General features: G+C 34.3%; 1 protein-coding gene across 2 annotated transcripts in view; it reads left to right on the plus strand.

Moving 5' to 3' along the window:
- LOC145278322 (protocadherin gamma-A10-like) overlaps positions 1-23,544 on the plus strand; it is a 182,395-nt gene that overhangs the window by 68,803 nt on the left and 90,048 nt on the right. For both annotated transcript variants that reach the window (XM_080130611.1, XM_080130612.1), the window contains exons 4-6: positions 4,479-4,550; positions 7,336-7,472; positions 20,614-20,673. In XM_080130611.1, the coding sequence (XP_079986737.1) occupies positions 4,479-4,550; positions 7,336-7,472; positions 20,614-20,673 (269 nt within the window). The remainder of the gene's footprint in view (positions 1-4,478; positions 4,551-7,335; positions 7,473-20,613; positions 20,674-23,544) is intronic.

Below are 23,544 nucleotides of genomic sequence, written 5' to 3' on the forward strand. Positions count from 1 at the left end.
GCGTGCTTCGTGTGAACGTTAAGATATGTGCGAAGGGATCACTTGCTTTCGGACACATCATTATCTGTCTGAGATTTGAACGTAGCGAAAATGTTAATTCAAACAAGTAATAAAAACTAATTGTCGAATGTGGAATTTAAAAAAAAAAAAAAAAAAGAGCACGGCCTCTTTACATTGGAGGATTGGCGCTACGCAATCAAATTTTTTATGCTGCAACACAGAATAAGAGATAAGTAGCGGCATGTTCTCTAAAATGTACGTCTATCAACTTCAAAATAAAATCTTTTGATTATTATCATTAAACTTATAAGCAAATATAAGCTCTCTCCGATTGCATACTATTGCTAACTGTTGCGGGGAATTATCCATCCACTCATAATTGACTTTGCTAATCATTATATAAACCACAAGAGAGAAATATCGCGATCTAACGCGAGACTACAGACTGTCTAACTTACCACTCAGGAAGTAACCGCAACATTTCTTTGTATTTCACTTTCTTGTACAATATATTCTTTCTATCTAAATAGGTGACTATTTGGGAAGGCGAGGCGCCGTATGTAACGCGAGGTAAAATACCAGTTTAGAAAACTGACGCAGTCTATCCTTCTCTTAAGGATAGATGGGCCTCTCTTAAGCTGTGGTTAGCAGCCCATCTAGTGATGGCGTCAGGATAATAAATCCACTTGATAGCTCTATCAAAGCATCAAGTATTCAGCTACGGACAAGATTTGAATTACACTACAAACTCGTGAAGTGAGTTCAATCTCGGCTGCGGCCGCATGTTACGAACTTGTTGTTCGCGTCTTCCTTTATCCTTCTTTTCCCAGGGTCACAATATTAACCTTGACTATACAACATTGCGATCGTAAAACAAAAAGATAATGTCATGGAGAAAAGTCTCATTGCAACAAAACAAGTATTACACTACTCTCCTCAAATATATATCCTACATTCTTGGATTCAGCAGAAAGACAGGATATGCTTAATAGGAAACATGTGTATCAATAAAACAAGTGAAGCATGCATGCCCCCCCCCCCCGTAAATGCACAGTGAACGAGGCATAAAAAATGATTAAGTTCAACATTTGCCTCCCCCCCCATTTAACTCTCAAATGCCACAGGGGACGTCAAATCCTGGTGAAAATGAACAAACGCTGCAATTTTAGGCGTTAACATATTTAAATTTGAGTTCTGCACCATGCAAAAAAAAAAAAAAAAAAAAAAAATGACCATCATCATTTAGTCGCAAAAGTCTCCAAGGCCTTAACATATTTAAATTTGAGTGCAGCACCATGCAAAACTGCTAAATAGACATACACAGAAAACTTTGGACAAATATGGTAAAATAGTCCTTAAAAGAGAAGTGTTTTTAATAGCCCTAAAAGAGCCCCTGGGGCACACCCAAGATTTATCGCGAAGTACAGACAAACAAAATTATATAGAAATCAGTTAGTTACAACTTTTTAGAAAGTTTTATAAAAATTCAAGCCATCAATTTTTTTTAATAAGAACAAAAGTGTCAAATTTAGCCATTTTAACCCGAAATGCAACCGGAGTTTTCCCGGAAAATCCGTTCTGTTACTTTTTTTTACTCATATCATGTTTAATGTTTGTGCAAAATTTAAAAAAATTCCAAGGCGTAGTTATTAAGAAAAGTGCGGAAAGACGAACGGACGAACGGACGAACGGACAAGGGCGAATTTACAAGTCCACCCTCCTTTTGTCGGAGGACCAAAAAGGAATAACATGTTTTCTATAATAATAAGTAATAAAATCTCTTAAAGACCTTTTCGCTGGACCATCTTCAAAAGAGAAATAGAACTTTGAATAAGAATAGTATTTGTATGCTGCAGATACAAGTGAGAAGTAAATTAGGAAAGATTGGGAGTACGTCTCTTCACTAATTGATAGATTTAAATATATTAAAATTTACACGGTAACTCCCTGATGGACATGTTAATGTGGAAAAAAAAAGATATATTCTTCTATTCAACGCTGTTTTCCAACTACCTATACTGAGTGCAGCCAACACGATTCGAACCTTTTATTCTTCTTACTTACTTTCGAAAGGGTGCTTTGCTAACCATCCAAAAGAATTCTGTCGAAAATTTCTTCGTCAGTGTGGAGTTGACCATGTTAGCAAGACAAGCCAAAGGTTTGAAATGGAAATATCCCAGCATATCTCCTCTGTTATTTTCAAGTACAATATATCGGGTACATTCTGGAATTTACAGACGTATGAATCTGCCTTGGACATCATGTGTTTAAAATAAAGACTCATTCTAATACAGTTACCCCCATGAGTGGTTCTCCATTTTACATAGTGCTAGGTCAAGCCGTCATGTTAATATTCTACCGACCTATATATAAATAAAAAGAGTTGAAACATAAGTTGGAGAATTTTCATGACTCAAATCCATTAAATAATTCGATGAAATATTTATCTCCAAATTTTATTTATTTTAATTACTTCTCAATTAATAACTACAACATATAAATGGCCACTTATTTCCTTATCTGCGTTTCTCTTAGTTTTTGTTAGTATCAATTCTAGCGTCTCCCTTCTGAAGAGCGTCAGGCAAAAACGCGTTTAAACTATTTTTTCTCACAGTTTTTGTTTGCCCCATTTAATTAACACACACACACACACACACACACACACACACACACACACACACACACACACACACACACACACACACACACACATATATATATATACTAGCATGGAGACACGACATTGCCCGGAATTGAATGATGACTTCCGAATGTTCCACATTTACAATACTTTATTGAGATTCAAATCGCTGAAATACCCCTTCTTTAATCGAATTGATTAAAAATCGAAATCGATTAAAAATCGAAATCGATTAAGAATCGAAACTGTATATATATATATATATATATATATATATATATATATATAAGAGCAAATAGTTAATAAAACATGTTTTATATATATATATATATATATAACAAGTTATAAAAATATATATGGCAACTACGCTACATTCAATGGATGAAACGCAGAATATTCTGTGTAGCTTAATTGCCATATATATTTTGATAACTTAATACCTAGCTCTATCTATGGACTGAGCACTGTTGAAGTACTTAAAATTTACGCATAAAATTATACTTTCGTATATTAATTTATGTGATTAAATGAAGTAGTCATATATATATATATATATATATATATATATATATATATATATATATATATATATATATATAAGCTTTTCAAAAAACTTATACAACGGTATAGTAACCTATACGCAGCCTCCTTGCTTAGTTGAGTTGTTTATACCTCCATGATCGATAAGATTTGGTGACTTAGTTTTCCAGTACTATCTCTAGTGGTTGAAAGATCATGGCAATGGCTTAGAGCTGGGTATCTGGCTAAGAGTACTGAAGCTTTTGTTTGTGCAGCACAAGAGCAGGCATTAGGAACACGATTGTTAAAAAAAGTGGTTCTAGGAGAGGAAGTTGCTGCAGAATGCCGGATTTGTGGTAAGACCTCAGAGTCAATTGCGCACATTGCAGCAGAGTGTAGTGGACTGACCCAGACCTATATATAAATAAAAAGAGTTGAAACATAAGTTGGAGAATTTTCATGACTCAAATCCATTAAATAATTCGATGAAATATTTATCTCCAAATTTTATTTATTTTAATTACTTCTCAATTAATAACTACAACATATAAATGGCCACTTATGACTCAAAAGACACGGACTCCGGATATATTGGGAGGTGTGTAAGAGGGTTGAGGTGGTGTGCTGGAAAATGGTTTGAGGAGGTGTCTGATGAATGAGAACAAGTGAGGACGGCAAGGTAGAAATATGGTGGGACAAAAGTGTCATAACGACCAAGCAATTGGAACATAATCGTCTGGATTTGGTCGTCATTGACAAGGTCTAAAAAAACTGGCAGATTGTAGACTTTTCAGTACCCTGGGACAGGAATGTGAGAGAGAAGGAGAATGAGAAGTGGAGCAATTAGTCTCCATTGGCCTTGGAGATAAGGCGTATACACGGGGTTAAAACACAAATAATCCCAGTCGTAGTTGGTACACTAGGAATAGTATCAAGTCGTCTGGAAGGACAATTGAAAAAACTACAAATCCTCGATGTTTTAGGCGGCCTTCAGACCTCTGCAATTCTAGGTACCACCAACATCGTTAGGAAAACCCTTGATCTTTGAAGCTCCTGGTTGAAGCCGGGATTAAGGGAAATCCTCTGGAAATGAATCCCACCCCTTTCCAGAAAGACGTTCATAAGCGAAATCAGAATAATTATTATCATTTTTTAATTTTAATTTTATTATTATTATTATTATTATTATTATTATTATTATTATTATTTTGTTGTTGTTGTTGTTGTATTTGTTGTTATTGTTGTTGTTGTCTTTGTTGTTATTATTATTATTATTATTATTATTTTTTTATTTTTTATTTTTTTATTATTATTCCAGATGAGAATTATGATTTAGAATTTATAGAACCAGACCCGTTTGTGTTCTCTGTTTCTGAAAGCATACCAACAAGTAAGTATATACACACACACACACACACACACACACACACACACACACACACACATATATATATATATATATATATATATATATATATATATATATATATATATATATAAATTTTTAAATTTTTAAAAATATAAGAACAAAGGTGTGTAATGAATAAAATTATCTCGAGTTTTTTCCGAGTCTTTTCGGCAGAAGAGACTGAATACTAATATTTCAAACGTATTAGATATTGAGGAATTGAAGTTAGTTTAACATAGTGCTAAGATATCCGAGGATTCTACGTAGTGGAAGGATTCTACATTGTCCAAGTTACTTCTAGATTAGCTACGAATGAGTCAGCGAATTGGTTAATATAAAGGATCGCCTGATTTTTTTTTTTTTTTTTTTAATTTCTTTTTTTAATCTTTATTTGATTTTTTATTTTTGTTTTGGATAAAGGTGATTTGGAAAATGTGGATGGGTGTTAGATGTTTAAAAATAAAGCGCAACCGAATAACGCTGAATCAGTACCTTACGTTGAATCAGTACCTAAAGAGTTGTGGACATGAGAAAGCCCACCGAAGATTAGTGCAAAGTGGCTTTCCATACGAGCAATGACACTAGTTATCACGATATTATACAACTGTTGATAGAGTAGCCGCTGTTAGTGCTACCGAAAAGTTGGAGTTCCCAGGCTACCAATCGGAAACAGCAGCAAGACGAACCTGTACCCCTCAACTATTCAAAACAAGAACAAGACTAACCCAAACTAGTCATATGAAATTTAATGACTAAAAAGTATTGTCATGGTTCTGAATTATTGAGATAAGGACTGATAATTCATATCATTTGGAATATTCAGACTACCGTTCTCAGCTTAAGTGTTATGTGATAATTAAATTGATTGACTTACCGAGGGTGGCTCGGTGGGAAGGGAAAGACACTTATGGCTGTGAACGGCCCGGCCTGGTGTTTGTTAATGAAGAAAATAGGATGTCTATTCCTTATAGCTTAAATAGGCATTCCAGTCTCGTTTCAATCTCGCTGAACGAGAGATTGAGACTATAAAAAGAGTCACCTTTGTAGGGTTGTTGTAGTTTGTTCTTGTCGTTGTTAGAGATCTATCAGATCGGTACGACAACTGTTAACAGCGCGTTATATTTACAAGAATACGTTTGCTTGTAAGCAACGAGGTAATTTTTCGTTGCAAGCTAAACGTCTTTTCTCCCCCCCCCCTCCACTCGTCGGTAGGAATTATTGGCAGTTATTTTCACAACGCCAGGGGTTCACAAGATAAAGTACGAAGTAAAATTGAGTTTTAAGCGCCACTCTAATTGGAGACTGAAGGTTTAATCCTTAGTGCGAGCAATACTAACAATACAGTTGCGAGACTTCTTTCCCGTCATGTCTTACAGAGCGAGAGCACGGTACCCAAGTCAATTAAATAAAAAGGCTTCGTTTGAAATTCCGTACAAATTCCTGAGTTCGACAGAAAGATTCCAGAGTTCGACGAGATACACCTGAAGAAGATCGGAGTTTACAACGGCCCAAACGTTGTAATAATAATAATAATAATAATAATAATAATAATAATAATAATAATAATAATAATAATAATAATAATAATAATAATAATAATACAAAGTATCAATCCCCATCAAGAAAAATGAAGAAGCATGATATGGATTTACAATTGTTTCCAGAAAACGGTTCAGTAAACAAAATATCCAAGGAGTTTGCCATAAACGACAACTTTCTCTCTTTAGATTTCTTATCTTTAAAATGAATAGAAAAATAGACCTCATCAGGTCAATCCAACAGTGACGATGCTGAAATAGAAGATTTTAGAAGTAATTGAGGAGGTGGCAGTATACTATATGACGATATTCGATTAATATTTTTTTATAGCTTTCAATATTTTGTATCTTTTTTCTGACACCTTTTCTACATCTTCCTATTCTCACTGATTCCTTGAAAACGAGTTCGGTCACATGTCAAAAAAGAAAAAAAAAAAAAAGAAAAAATCACGAAATGCAAAAAGAACGAAACCCAAAGCGCTTTTCGTACAGACGGGTGGCAAAATAGTTCCTACTGCCAGCGAAGGTTTCTTTCCTGCTTACACAAATTAGGGGGGGGGGGGCTGAAACTGATGGCAAGCGCCTTGAGGACAGACAGGTGGAACTTAGTGCGTCCACTGTGTAAAACAGAAAAACAATCCGAAGAGAATGTAGAAGTACAATCTTTTCCGTCTACTAAGTGTTGTCCAATAGCCGATTCTAGTAATTGGGAACTCCTGGAAATAGGCTGATGATCTCGGATGTAACGCGGCACGTGCAATTGGAACTATTTTGCGGGACACATTTCATCCAAGGTTTTTTTTATTACAACAATTTTACAAAAAAAAAAAAGAATTATATTCCTCTTTACAGACGTATATCCTTGAAAAAGTCCGTCTGTACGAAAAGCGTTTGGGTTTCGTTCTTTTTGCATTTCGTGATTTTTTCTTTCTTTTTTTTTTTTTCTTAATCGACTTATTTATTTTATAACATTCCGAACAGTGTTCACTTTTTCTTGGGTTGTTGTACACTTCGTGATGTTTTTTTTTAATCGACTAATGTATTATTTTTTTAAACATTCGATTATGGTTCACTTCTTTCTCATTATTTTAAAATTTTGCTATTCGAATAAAGTTATGTCCTATATATATATATATATATATATATATATATATATATATATATATATATATATATATAATGAGTATATGTTAAAAAGATTGCTTATAATTTATCATTTCATTTTTCAGATACGGTCATAGGCACAGTGATGGCCACAAAACATTACATGATTCCACCTTTGTATTCAATGGAACCAAATGGTGGCGTGTTCTACATTGACCAAGTTCAAGGACATATCATTCTCAATAAATCGCTGGATTACGAGGTAAATATAGAGATCTCATTATACTATGTGGATTAAACATTAACCGAATCTTAAAGACGGAAACAACGAAATGGCGTCTTAGACTAATTGACGTCAGAAGTTATTCTATCTTTTTTTAGGATGTCCAATGGTGGCATTGAAAACATTACGATTTTGAAGAAGACTTGAAAAATTTATCTCACGCGAAATTACTCCCTTCCCGCCTCAATGTTGCGTAATTGGGTTACCAACATTATACAGCGATATGTACTTGTGACGAAGGGTTCATCCTGCAATGTGTACGTGTCACTAAATATCTTTGGTGATCTTTCACTACCTGAATCCCAAGTTGTTGCGGCCTATTTATGTTCCTATGCTATGATCGTCTAAATGTTCATATGCGTGTGTGTGTGTGTGTGTAGTACATGTATTTTGGATACAACTTATTTTCATGCGCCGTTGATCTTGTCCACCTGAAATTCATCTAATTCTTGGAGGGAAGGCTGGAAACTGTTTGAACGAATATTCATTCACTTCCAAGAACGCTGGTTGGTTTCATATAGTTTTTATTCACTTTCCAGGCGTCGATCGCAGAAGTATGGAAAGTGGATATCTTTGCTTGAGTGGTTAATTCTAGGTCTCTATTTTCACACACCCAGTGAAGGGGGCACCTTTTAAACCGTCTGTCCTGCTCAACGTCCAAATTCCAACTTCAATTATTCTTCTCAGCTAACTAGAACCACGTAACATACACGTAATTCCGTCAGTTGACCAGATACTTTCGGTAAATTTGTCTATGATATGATTTTATTATTTTCGAACAGATTTTTCAACATTCTTCATATTTATCTCTTATCACGCCAGTTAGATAGATAGATAGATAGATAGATAAAAAGATAGATAGAAAATTAGATCGAGAGATATATCGAGAATACACATAGATCGACAGACATATAAATAACTAACAAATATACTACATAACACAAGTTATGTTTTTTATTTTTTATTTTTATGGAAATTGCTCCTGGCACCACTGAAAGCCACTTGATATAAGGAGCTAACAAGAACGAAAGATGATTATTGCAAAGACAGGAGATCAGAAACAGAGCTCAGTCATCAGAAAGAGAGTTCCATAAACCCCTAGTTCTGGGAAAGAAGCGACTGGAATATGAAGATGTATTACAATGAGATATCAAAACAGCGAATTTGATGGAGACCACTAGACAAACGTGTCAAACAAGCAGGAACAAAGGAGGCAGGGAATAGATCAGACAGATAATTCTGGAGAAGATATGCCACAATAGTATTCATAGAAAAGATTGAGACTAACGACATCACGTATGCGTGTGTGTGTCTATGTGTGTGTGTGTGTGTGAGAGAGAGAGAGAGAGAGAGAGAGAGAGAGAGAGAGAGAGAGAGAGAGAGGGAGGGAGGGCGCAGAGAAAAAGAAAGGGTGTGACCCACTAAATTACAGATACGTTTCGGCACATCTTTTCAAGAACAAGTTACATTTTAATCTTCGCATTTATACTTGGCGTTCTTATCTGTGCTTTAAAATTCCTACTTTTAATTTATAGCCTTCTTCAGTATATATATATATATATATATATATATATATATATATATATATATATATATATATATATATATATATATATATATTTAAAACTTTGACACATATTATAGCCCCTTAACATTTATTATTTTGGGCGAAAATCCAGTTAAGTTAGATCCATGTCCAAGGAACGTATATCTAAAATCTCAAGTGTTTTGACCCAAAATTATCAGAGGAGTTTGGTAGAGTTCTCAAAGATAAAATTTATAGCCGAAAACCAATCACAAAGATTTTCCCGAATCTCATTACCCTGTATATCACATTTCGAGTCTGTAGACTTTAAACTGACAGAGTTATTGCGTAGGGAAATGTACACACACATACACACGCAGACACACACACAGACACGTTCATCTTATATATATATATATATATATATATATATATATATATATATATATATATATATATTGTGTCAGGAGGCGATGAAAAAATCCAATAAAGTGCTCGATCGTGGATGTGAGAGCTGAAGATACAATATGTATTACGAAACTATTTATACATATTTCAAGGTCGTACCATTGGTTTCATTACGCTGAATCAACCATAAGAGGTTGGAAAGAGTCAGCGCAAATTCATCTGCGACATTGAAAAGCTGGTTCACTTCGCATTGTTCCATTTTTCAATGTCACTGATGAATTTACGTTTCATTAGTTTCGTAATAAATATTATATATATATATATATATATATATATATATATAAGTGAACGTGTCTGTGTATCTTTGTGTGTGTGTACATTTCCATATGCAATAACTCTCTCGATTTTAAGGCTACAGACTCGAAATTTGATATACAGGCGATTGAGATTTGGAGAAATCTTTGTGATAGGTTTTCGGCCAAAATTTTGGCTGTTAAAGGTTCAAAGTTCAACGATTTGACCTTTAAAAACTCTACCAAACTCCTCCGCCAATTTTGGGGCCAAACACTTGAATAGAGGTCAATTTTTTTTAAAATTTGACCTCTGTGGTCTCTACCAAATTACTCAGACAATTTTTGGTCTAAACATTTGAAATTTTACATAAAGGGTATTTAGAGATAGGGCAAGCTTTTTAATCGGTTTGATCGAAATTTTTTAGTTATGAATATATAAATGTATGTATGTATGTATGGTTGCATGTCTGCCTAAAACTTTCGACAGAGACGACGCATTTTACCAGTTGCATCGGTTTGAAGTTCGACCTTTCAGACGACAAATATCGAATTGGCTAAAAACATTAATATCTTCACCTTGAACTGGGCACTTTTCAACATGGGGGTCGCTTTATTGCCGATATTTTTGAAAGTCATTCTCTCCTTTCGATTGTCTAGCCTTAATTTAAACCTACGCCACTTCCGGTTTGGCGCTGGTCGTAACAACAAAGGCGTTAGGTGTTTTTTTCCCGTTGTTTTCCTCCTTCGCGGTACGGGTTCGAGCCTGCCTTCCTACTAGAATTCTTTTTTTTTGCTCAACATACACATCCAAACACCCGGGAAACGCCGGGCTGAAATGCTAGTATATATATCTAAACACTTGAAATTTTAGATATAGGTTCCTTGAACATGGATCTAACTTAATAACTTGATGTGAGACCAAAACAATAAATGTTAAGTGGTCATAATAGGGGTCAAAGTTAAAAAAATTGACCGCTTTTTTTTGGTTAACATACACCTCCAAATACCCGGGCAACGCCGTGCTGAAATGCTAGTATATATATAAAAGTGAATGTGTGTGTGTGTGTCTGCCTGTGTGTGTGTACATTTCCCTACGCAATAGCTCTGTCAATTTTAAGTCTACAGACTCGAAATTTGATATACAGGGTATTGAGATTTGGGGAAATCTTTGTAAGCGGTTTTCGCTCAGAAATTTCGCTGTTAAAGGGTCAAAGTTCAACGATTTGACCTTTAAGAACTCTATTAGTTCCTACTTTTGAATATCTGAAGCCTGGATATATATATATATATATATATATATATATATATATATATAATTTTTTTTGTATTGTTTTAAAGGTTAAAATCTTCCATGACTATATATATATATATATATATATATATATATATATATATATATAAATTTATCTGCCAAGAGGTTAAAGTTGAAAGAGTTTACCTTTACAGACTCTACCAAACTCCTCCGTCAGTTTTGGGTTTAAACACTTGAAATTTTACATGTAGGTTACCTGGACATGAGTCAAACTTTTTAATATATATATATATATATATATATATATATATATATATATTTGTATAGTCCATAATAAAGAATTATGTAACATTGTTGTTAACTTGGTGATATTAGAGCATAACGAAGGGCAGGTGTTAGTGCAATTACAAGAATTACAAGTATATGATGTAAGTTGCAGGAACTTCTGCCATTATTAACCAACAGCGCGTTACCATTGTCGACCAAGGAAATTGTGATGATTTATGTAACTGAAACTTGGTCAATAAGAGTTGAAGACATGCATTGCATGGATGAAAATGATATGCAAATCATACGATGGATATGTGATGGAAATCTTTAAGATAGCCTTAAATCTGATGTACTGAAAGGAAAATTAATTCTGGACAGTATAGGCAGATGTGTACAGAACAGTAGACTTCGATGGTAAGAATAGATTAAATTCATTGGTTTAGTAGACGTAGAACAGTTGATGCAGCAGAGTGAGTTGTCAGGGAGAAGGTACATGAACACAAGTGATAATGATCGATTTGGGAGAAAGATAGATCAATAAAACCCTAATCAGAGATAAATTGGTTTTAAAGTAATTTTCTAGAAACCGTCAAACACATGGCGACATGTAAAACGGACATTTATCATAACGACGACGACGACGACGACGACGACGACGACGACGACGACAATGATGATGATGATGATGATGATGATGATGATGATGAAGAAGAAGAAGAAGAAGAAGAAGAAAACAAAATTCTCAAAAAAATGTTTCCAAGTTTGTTTTGGACCAGGTTACTAATATAATTAGCGTATCTTTCATAGAAGAGTCTCACCACTAATATAAAAACGAGTTTTACATAAAAATGTCTTTCCAGCTACGCGCTCCAATGCCTTAAACAAAAGAGGAAATAGTGGTGGCCTATGGCCGAGTTTATTCTGTGTTTAAGACGACGTTACTGTTCAATATTGAGAGCGTGATACTATGAGTCCCATCAAAGTGTTAGGAAGTGAAAATAAAAGGAAAAACTATAAAAGAATGAAGAATTCCATCAGCACAACAGCGTATAGAAAATGAGATTAATAGAAAGACAAGGAGAGGAAGTTGTTTGTGAAGTACACAATGACAGTGAAAAATTGAATTGTTAATCAAGGTGTGGCGGTTATTGGAACAAAGGACCGGACATAGAAGCCAATATATTTAGAGTTAGTTTACAGATAGTTTGAGGAGTGGAAGTAAGTTTTGCGACGATCTATTACAGTTAGGAACAATTTACGGACAGTCTTGGGTTTTGCGACAGTTGATGACAATTTACAATTTAGAACATTTGGCAGCTCGGATGTCCCTTCGGAGAGATTGGGACCAAAGCCGGACAAGAATAAATCGGGCCGAGTAAGAAAATTTCTGGGGACCGACGCGATCCAACAGTTAACGACAGACAGCGTTTGGGCTTCCTTTTTCTATGCTATGTGACAGTATCACACACATACACAGACACCCATAACTCAAGTGAGTTATACCAAGTACACATCTTATGTTGTTTTCATCGTAGCGTGACCATGATAGTTATCATCGAGTCACAAAAGTAGGCCAAGTTATTTTATTTCTTTTTCATATACCAGTTGGAGAATGCATGCATTTTGAAGGAGACCAATACAGTATTTATTTACATCCCAAATCGCCATCTTCGTGGATGTTCGTCCGTAGGAACGACGATAACCATCTGATCATCCTGGAGGGTTGATAGATAAACTCGCGCTGAATTGCGAAGCAAGAGTTGCGCAGTCTCCAACGACAACTGTCTTGTATCGACACTGCTTGATTCCAATGACAAGTAGAAGTCTAGGACGGCTGAAAACAATTCCGAGATAAGCGGACAGCACATACAGCACCTAGTATTCCTAAATAGTCACCAATTTTAGTACTGACCAGGCTCAAAGATGCTTCACTGCGGAGATCTAACGGGAACCGGTGCATCAACGGGATTATGCCATGTATATCGTAGATGACTAGTGGAGGTGTAATATTGACCCCAGCAGTCGTCTCCTTTAACGTCCTCTAAATGTCTTTGGCTCCCTTCCTTGTTTTCACTGCTGTGAATAATATCGGGGCTTTTGATTTTCCACACTTTATTCATTTATTACATATACGGACAAGACATTTATTGATCGTTAAATTTTAACAAGTTTACTTGAATGAAACTGGGAATTAATAATAATAATAATAATAATAATAATAATAATAATAATAATAATACATATTCGTCCAAACTACTCCTTGCCAACTCCCGACTTCAACTGTAATCTTCACTGACCGTTCTCAATGTCGTTCTCTCAGCTGTCCAAAAAATAAGATTGCGTTGTGCTTTCCCCTTCATTCTATTTCACGGCAGTCATTGTCCTCAAATTCAAATTAATGCCATATGTATATTAATAATTAATTAATTAATTAATTTCATCTATAGACGAAAGTTTTTCTTTTCTCTTTGCTTCCTTGATTTCATCATCCAACAGTATAGACAAAGGCGTCGTCGCTTGTGTAAGTCACGTTTTCTATTACTTTCACCACACACTTTTATTTTTTATCAGTGGCGAGACGATGACGTACAAACATCATTTCCTGAATAGAAAGAGAGTCTCTTTGGTACGTCTGCGTTATAAAGACCGTGCTATCGTTGGAATCGTCCGGGCGTTTTACGAAAATATTCCGTAAGGTGTCGAACGAATGTTTCGTGATTTTTGTTTTCACGCAAACAATGGCTAATTTCTTTTTAGTAAAAAGCTTTTTAATAGGGTTTTGGCCAAAAATTTGGCTGCCAAGGGGTCAAATTCAAAAGGTTTGACCTTTGCGGTTCCTATCAAAATATTCAGCCAATTTTGGGTCGAAACATTTAAAATTTTACTTAAAGGATATTCAGATATGCAGCAAGCTTTTTAATAAGTTTTTAAGCGAAAATTTATCTGCCAAGAGGTTAAAGTTGAAAGAGTTTACCTTTACAGACTCTACCAAACTCCTCCTTCAGTTTTGGGTTTAAACACTTGAAATTTTACATGTAGGTTACCTGGACATGAGTCAAACTTTTTAATGTATATATATATATATATATATATATATATATATATATATATATATATATATATATATATATATATATATATACAAATGCACATAAAGTTATGAAGAGTACATAGGGTCTGAGCAAAGCCGGTCTGAACTGCTAGTAAGTAATAAATGAATAAATACAGTATTACAAAATAAATAAAAATAAAATTGAAAAAGCTGGAAAAATATTTACTATGTAAAAAGGAATTGAACCCAAGACTACATATTTAACATCAAATCACTTTTCATCAGTCTACAGCGGTATGCCATTGTTTACTCTATCAATTATCCTCACCCCCTGTTGCATTTCTCCCAGGGGTGCGAGATGGAGGCGAATTGCTTATCTTCTTGCAGCTGTCTATACATCAGCTGTGCAACGTCCTAACCAACCACACCGGTTAGTTTCAGGCGATAAAGATACTTTTAACCGCAACCTGGGAGCATATTTAAATACATTTCGATTGATCAATCAGTCGACCATTGCTCAAACGGTTTGCTTTAAAGGTTCCCGCTTATCTTGCGCGTGTACTTTTACGTCGCGGTCGGAAGTCGATTCCTGGTCTGACTTATGTATGTAAATGATCTGGCGTTGAGATGGTGTTGATGGTGGTGGAAAGAGAGGAGGAGGCGGCACTCACAAGGGAAACTCGACGGTAGAATAAAAAACTGGAAACAGCAACGTAATCTGTTTAACCAGCATACACGCACTACATAGAAACAAGTATTAAAATGCATACCTAACTATTATTGATTAAGTTATGAATCTATCTACGCATCTATCTATCTTGTGAAATGGCAAGTTCGTAAAAAATAATTAATATTTATTTATAAAAATATTATTATAAACCTCGTTCAACTAGGATTGTGTCTCGTTAAGAGAGTAAAAATAGAGAGTTGTCGGCCTTAGCACACAGCAATATTCCGGCGTCTGTTATTGAACACTCTGACCAGCTTTCTAAAATTCAGTTTTATTGTACAAAGTAATTTTGAAAAGTAATCATTATCCTATCGTATGAATCCAAGGATTCTACTGTTGACATTGGTTTCCCCAATAATTTTCAAGATCCTTTCTAGAAAGACATTGAATACTTACGTTAGGGACAACGAGGAGGTTGCCAACATCCTAACTTAAAGTAGTTTTTCTGGAACGAACTGGATTCGAACTTGGAACATCGAGGTCGTCAGTCCGTGTCGTTAACCACTAGATCACCTCTCTTGAAAGGTAATATAAAACAGGAGACATAAATCAGTCCGTAATCTCGGCAGTCCCTCTTCCCTATGTTAAGAACGGCTTTCTAAATAATAACATTATTATTTAGAAAGCTAGTCTTAATATGAGGAAAAGGGATGAGCGCTTACACGTTATCTGGGAGTACACCCTCTCACGAGACTTACTTCCTCTGTTTTATGTAACTCTTCACAACGGGGCAATAGCGACTCATGCATAATACGATAAAGCGGATTTTTACTTGTAATTTTTGGTAAGGATACCTGCTTGATTCGTATTTATATTAAAGAGTTTTTATTTACTTGGGAACATGCTTTTCACATGTGTTTTAGATGCATAAGCCCATAGTTCTCTTATGAATGCAAATAGTTTGATCAGCGTCTTGATTCATTGCGGATTTTAAATCACTTTTTGCTTGGGACTCTCCACTAGATACAATACCATCAAATGGTTTGAATTCTTTCAAAATCATATTATTATTAATTTAAGAATATTTTTACGCAAAGAGATAAATTCTTAAGCTTTGTTTGTGAATGTGATTTAAGGTTCAGCGTTCTTTTCGAACCAACAATTTGACACAAGATGTATTTCCTTATTGCAATCGTGACACGCCGAGAACTTCAATCTGTCTGCTTATCTGTGTGCAAAAAAAATGGAGATTAACTCTTGTAAGAGTGTTATATATCGAGCAGGAAGGTTAATTTGCGATGGTCGACGGACCCAACCTCGTGTTCGGCCAGTGCTAGATACGATTCTGGGATCAGCGCAGCTTTCGCTCTCGAAGTTATCGTTTCTTTTTGCTTTACTTGTGATAAACACACACACACACACACACACTTTTGTCAGGCTTATATATATATATATATATATATATATATATATATATATATATATACAGAGAGAGAGGAGGGAGGGAGGGAGAGAGAGAGATAGAGAGAGAGATAGAGAGAGAGAGAGAGAGAGAGAGAGAGAGAGAGAGAGAGAGAGAGAGAGAGAGAGAATATGAAATAAAAATCTTGTTCTTGAAAATTTATTCAAATTTTACAAATCTTTATAAACCTGTAAGGAAAGTATGCAAAATGGTAATTATTCGACAAGGAGTACAAATAAAACAAGGAAAACCTTATTCCATGGAGTTTCGAAGAATGCAATTTTTCTCATCAGAGGGCAGAAGTTTGAAAAATATACAATAAATATTGAAGGTTAAAGCATTAAAGGAAACAAACAATATGAAATCAATCATATTTTCATCAAAAAGTTATTTAACAGTCAGAGACAGTTTATTCAATGAGATTATGAAAGCGAGAAACGGGAAAAAGGGAGAAAAAGGATATGATAAAACTCCAATGAGAAAGACGGTAAAATCCAGAACAGGAAAAATCCGAAATAAGTCTCTTGAAAATCCATTGGTAACCCATAAGAAAACATAAATTATAAAAGTCCAGGGTTTGCGGTTTGTCGAGGTAGATTTTCCATATCAGCAGCATCTGTTTAAAACTACCATTGTCAGGCCCTACACGCACAGCTGACCTCAATTGGTTGAAGTAAACCTTTATAAGAATAATTCAAACTATGTTTGTTTTTCATTTTTGCCATCTACTCTAACTGTTTGACCACGCGGCGCTTTTAATAAGTTTTTAGATCTTTTTTTCTACAGGTATCTAAAATTGTCGTAGACTCTTGAAAATTCACTCTGTTATGTGCTATACATCTTCTGAGATGATTGACCAATTTTTATGATTTGAAATGAATAGCTACAGCAAGAATTAAAATACACCCTCCTAAAGCCTAGTTGTCAGCTTGTGAATTTCAAAAGTGCATTCTGGACGTGACGACACTTTATAAGAATGATATGCAATAAAATTCTGTTTTAAACTTGGAAAAATGCAACAGAAACGTGTGAAATACGTCAAACTGCTTTTGAACCATCTACCACGAATCGAACATCAGTTTTTGAATGGCATAAGAGATTCAAATAAGGCAATATATGCTTCCAGAATTAGTTCACAATACAAGAATAGCTGCCTTTATGTCGTTTTAATCAACGCAATCCGCCAAGGAGAGGACGACGTGTATTTCTCTTTAATGTTTGCCCACTTTTAGTTTTTGAACGTTTTGTTTTTATAATCAAGCTTTTATTTAATTTGAAATTTCTTTTCATAACAAACACCAATCATCATCATCATCATCATCATCATCATCATCATCATCATCATCATCATCATCATCATTTGTACTCACTAGGAGTGTCTCACAAGGTCATCATCAGAGATTATTCACTGATAATAACCAGTCTTATTCTTTGGAGTCTGCGTGACAACAGATTTCCAATACGTTTTATCTCTTTCTATTACGATTTGAAATTATTTTGCGTTATCGAAATAGCCGCTTACCATTGACTTTTCACTGACTAGGATTATTAGCCTTCACTAGGATTTGATGTTGCATTAAGCCCCCTCAAAATGCCAGTACTCTTCGCACTCTTCCAGTGGATGTCGGGTTAGTGTTCTGCCGATTTGATCTTTTCATTCTCCTTTATCCTAGATATGTTTTTTTTTGTGGGAGTGGGGCATATATATTATTTCTTGCAGTTTCAGTACCCTTTAGTTCATGTGGGTTTTATCTATTTATTTTAATTCGGTTGCGATTTTCATGTGCCTCGTTAGTGTACGTCGTTTATATGAGTTGGTTGCAACATTCGAGGAGTTTCCTTGAGATTTCAGCTTTTTTCATAATTGCCGTCAGTTATTTAGTCCAAGTCTTCCCCTTGATTCCAATTTCTCCTAATATTTTTTTCTAGATTTTTCGGAACTGATTGTAGTGACCCTACAATTATTGATATTATACTTACTTTCATATAAACTATTCCTTTCAGCTCTCTGGCAAGCTCTGTGGATTTGTTTCATTTTCGGTATCTTTTGATCGTTACCATAAAGTTTGTTAGGACATCAAAATCTACAATTCATCAGTTTCTTTTCTTCTTGTTATTATGACGTTCGGTCTTCTTGCTTGAATGGCTAATTTGTTTGTATCGCTCTGTCTTAGAGGATTTTGTGAATTTCGTTTCTCACTATTGTCTCAGGTTTGTGATTGTCCCATTAGTCTGCATGTTTAAAATACACCCGTTGGCATCGTTTCCGGTTACCGTTTCTCCATACTGTCGTGTTTCTTATTGTTGTATTCTTTTGGAGATAATTTGTCGGCAATAACTTATTATGTGATTTACCGTCTCATCACTTTGTCCACAGAGACTACATTTACCGTTTTCTTTGGTTTTATTTATTTTAGCTTTTATGTAGCTAATTCTAATCGCATTGATCTGTGCAGCTCTAATTTTATTATTTTAGCAATGCCTACTTTTTTTTCATGATCTCAGTCTTATAAATCGTCCATGTATGTCTTTTTCTTGCAACTTTTCTTGTCTTTTTGTTACTAATTTCGTTGTTTCTTGTATTGTACTTGCTGTTTCTTTTCCTGTTCTGATTTATGCATTTTTCCAAGTCGTTTTGTGTGTGTTTCCAGTCTTCTCTACATCTGCCAGCTTCGTTTCATGCATTAGTTCTTCTTTAGTCAAGCCTGTGAATGCTTCAGCGTATCTTATTCGTGATATTGCCCATGTGTTTATTCATTTAACTGAACTTCTATATAACGTTGTTTCTAAGCGTTTCCTTATTCTTTTCAGGTATTATTTTTAAATCTTCTCTTCATTTGTGTAAATTTTATAATGTCTACTTCCAGAACTCTAAATGATTTGTATGTATCTTGTTCGCCAAGCGCGCTAATCTCCTCTTGATTGGGTAGTTCCATGTCCCCCGATGTTTCCCGGTTTCCCCTTTACTTCTCTATTAATACACACTTTTCTACTTTGAATGCTCTGACTGAAGACTCTGATAATGTTTGTCAGCATTTTCAGTTTTTTATCTTGCTTTTTGCAAATAGCTTCAAACCGCCCATATACACGAGGTGGTTTATCTTTGTTCTGTGTTTATAAACTCGTATCTAGTACTGAATTTTTAGTTGAGTGGCATCGTAGCTATAATAAACTAGTAATCATAGCGGGTGTCCATGGGATTAATGGACTATCTCATGACGTCACTTCCTCTGATGACGTCACTTCCGGAATCGAATACCGGTGCCCGGCAGTCAGAGATTGGCACGCGGCCAAGGAGGTCGTGTGCAAACGCTCTACCGTTGAGGAATGGCATAGATCAACCTTTCTGCCTGTAATATATGTGAATATATGTTCGTTTCTAAAAGTCCTGTGTTCTAGCTTGTTTTATTACCATTTAATCCCATAACACCTTGGAAGATACTTCTCTGTATTCTTATTTCAGTTAGATGCTGTCCTCCAGCTGTCAGTTCAAATCTTCTTCCTTTACTTTCTTAATCATATTAATAGTTTTGTCGAATATCTCGTACATTCTTAAAAATTACATTATCCATACTTGAAAGATTCGGTCGTAGGCTTTTTTTGTAGTCAAGTCATGCCATTGCTATGTTCTTTTTCTTGCTATTTAGCCCCTTCAGAATGTTTTGTTCTATGTATAACAGGTCATGCGTCCTTCTATTTTCTTGTTTCCGAATGTTAAACCAGCGGATATCTGTTCTATCAGTTGTATCTGTTAAAGCAGCGGATATCTGTTCTATCAGTATGTACCGTTGTACATAGGTGGTAAACAAGTTATTAATGCATAGCTGCTTGGGATCGTTCTTTATTCGGCGTATTTTTTTGCATTAACGTAGCTCATCCTTTGGTCATCCATTTTGGTACATCTATTTTGTGGATACATCCTCTCGGTTTCTGCATTAGTCTTTCATGTAAAGTCATAAACTTTTAAAACCGATATGCATGTATTCCATCGTAAACTGGCGATCATCATCATCATCATCATCATCATCATCATCATCATCATCATCATCATCATCACCACCACCACCACCACCACCACCACCACCATCATCATCATCATCATCATCTCTTTTTTACTTTCATTCCTTGATTTATTTTCTGTTCTTTTTCTTTTTCTTTTTTTTTTTTTTTGTCTTTTTACAACTACAGTCTCAAGAAACCTACGAATTGTTGGTGACAGCAACCGATTTTTACGATTTTAACTTAGTGGTAAGTTTTAAACTATTTAAATATATTTCCACACCCAAATTTCTTTCCTCTTGTCTGTCTGCCCGTCCGAGTTACAATTTTACACAAAGATTTAGTACAATATCAAACACAACCTTTCTAGTTTTTATCTTTACAAGGAATATAACAATTATTATTATTTTGTCTTGTATATTTTTTGGTACAATTCTGTACAAGAGATTTATAGTAGTCGTAGGCATTGACACTTTTTCCTCTGGTGGGGAGCAGTCCTCGCGAGGTTGTTTGGTCAAACCATGACAAACCAGATTTCTGGGCGTATTAATTTCGAACGTACATTTTGAGAATCCCTCGGAAACGCTTTTGGATTTGCAAACCAGACAGAAGAGTTATCAGGCAGCAATGAAGAAAGACGTCGACCCTCTGTTGTCCCTGTCGACTAGGCACCGAGCAAAGCTATCTTCACAAGAACAGTAACCTGAATATCACAAATCATTAAGCATTATCTAAAAAAAAAAAAAAAAAAGACGAATCAATTACTTTGTGTTTTTCTGAAACTTCAAATGTCGAATATAAAATAATTTTTAACTTTAAAATTCTTAGCCAGTCCTCACATTTAGAAGCTATTTACATTCAATAATTTAATGAATAATAAATTAAAAAAAAAAAAACTATGCAAAAAAACAAAAAACAAAAAGAAAAACATTGCTTTAATAAAATTAATGATAGTTTCTTGACAATTTGGTTGAATTAATAATTAATTGTCAAATGATACAATATTAATTAAATTTAACTTTCAAAATCTTAAAAATTATTAAAACACTAACGAAACAAATAAAAAAACAAACAAAAAACAACAAGACTACAAAAAGCAAAAAACAAAAAACAAAACAAAACAAAACAAAACAAAAAAATAAATAAATAAAAATCCTACTCCATCCCCTCAAGCAACACAAAGTTTACTGACGTCGAATGTTTATGTTGTTAAAAATAAATAACATTGGATTAAAAAAGAAAATCGAATTTAAAACATATTATTTTTAACGAGAAATCATATAAGCTTTGTTTAATTAATAATTTTGATACAAAACCAACTTCAATGAATGAATTTACAATAAACAAATTCTTGAATCGAACTAATTCTCAACTGTCCCCAAATAAAAATAAATAAATAAATAAATAAATAAATGATAATTGTCTTGAAAATAATCTACAACATTGACATAACCTGCGATAAGGGAAACAATACTATTTGTTTAAGCTTTAGACATCAGAGTTATTCCCCTTGAATTCATGATGCATAAAAGAAAATGTAATACAAGTGTAACGACAGCTTGCTTTTGTTTATTTTTCAATGAACATGAATTTTTCATATAATTATATTATATATAGGAAGATTGACAACAAGAAAAATAGTTAAGAAAAATCAAACAAGCAAACAAACAAAAAACGGCTTCATTTTCTAAAAAGACATTTCATAGAGATAACCTCCTCCGCTCTATTTTGAAACACTGTTTTTATATGTTCTACCCACATTTAGAGAGCAATATATTATTATTATTTTTTTATTATTATTCATTATTAACATTGTTTGACTCTTAAAGTTTTCATCATCAAAAAAATAAAAATAAATAAATAAATAAATAAATAAATAAATAAGTAAACCTTCCTTATTGATTTGGTTAAAAAAAGAAAAAAAGAGTAATCTCCCTTACACCCCAATCACATTGTACAACTGTGCCGCGATTTTAACTATTCTTTTCGACAGACAATTAGAAATAGAGTGGGTGGGAGGTTTAAAGTTACGAAAAACAGCCGGATCGGGGCTCGAAAATACTTCCCTAATTTCGTGACCGCTACACGTAACACAGTGCGTATAACACCTTGGAAAATACTCGGTATCTTGCTGCGAAGCTGAACAACTAAGTAACATTGTTTGGAGGTTTTCGAATCTTAATCCCTACAACAGCTTGTAAGAAATATTGTTGTTCTTGTTTTGTAAGTACTTGAACTGAATGTGCCCCGATTAACTTATATATCCCCAAGTAAATACTATCGACTCATCATCCGACTAAAAACTCACCGTGGCGTAGAGGTCCCCAGATACTTGAAAACCTTTTACATGAATAGCCTTTTCCTCAGATCTCCTGCCCTTGGATTTCCCTCCCTATTTCCTGTTTCCTCGACTGTACAGACATGTGGAAATGTAAATTTAATGTGAACAAACATCTTGCTTATGATGATCTTTATAAATCTGATCCCTAATTCACAGTATTCCCTTACATCTCAATGTTAATATGTCTTGTTTGGGTGGTGAAGAAAAATAATAAAAAAATCATAACTTCCATATATGGACGTTTTATGATTTATTTATTTTATTGCTTTTCACTACTGAATAATCTATTAAAGAAGAAATATATAGATTGACAAGATCACAATGCCATGCACACATAACATCGTTGGTGAAATTCATAATCCTTTCTATTAAATTGGTGATAAAATAATGTTTTTTGGCGTTCAATTTCATTAAAAAAACATTATTTTTGCACCAATCATACAATCCAACCATATTTTGCAGAAATAAACTTCAGCCTGTACTTGACATATACACCAAGTTTTAAATATGAATATCCAACAGTCTTTATTTTTTATCGTAATGATACAACGATCTATTTTTAAGAAGAAATGTATGGATCGATGAATGTGGATTCACCTTCTACCGACGGGATGGCCATGAAAATGTCTCCGCGTATAATTAAACGGCAACATAAAAGACTGTTGGATATTAGTGACTAACTTAATGGGAAAGTGAGAAAAAAATCTGGAGTTTGTTTGGACGAAATATGATTGGATTTCAAAGCTCATTGTAAATTTTATTAACAATTTCATGGGTGC

This window comes from Euprymna scolopes, chromosome 6 (assembly GCF_053919585.1).
Source record: "Euprymna scolopes isolate OS-2025 chromosome 6, ASM5391958v1, whole genome shotgun sequence".
Classification (NCBI taxonomy): domain Eukaryota; kingdom Metazoa; phylum Mollusca; class Cephalopoda; order Sepiida; family Sepiolidae; genus Euprymna; species Euprymna scolopes.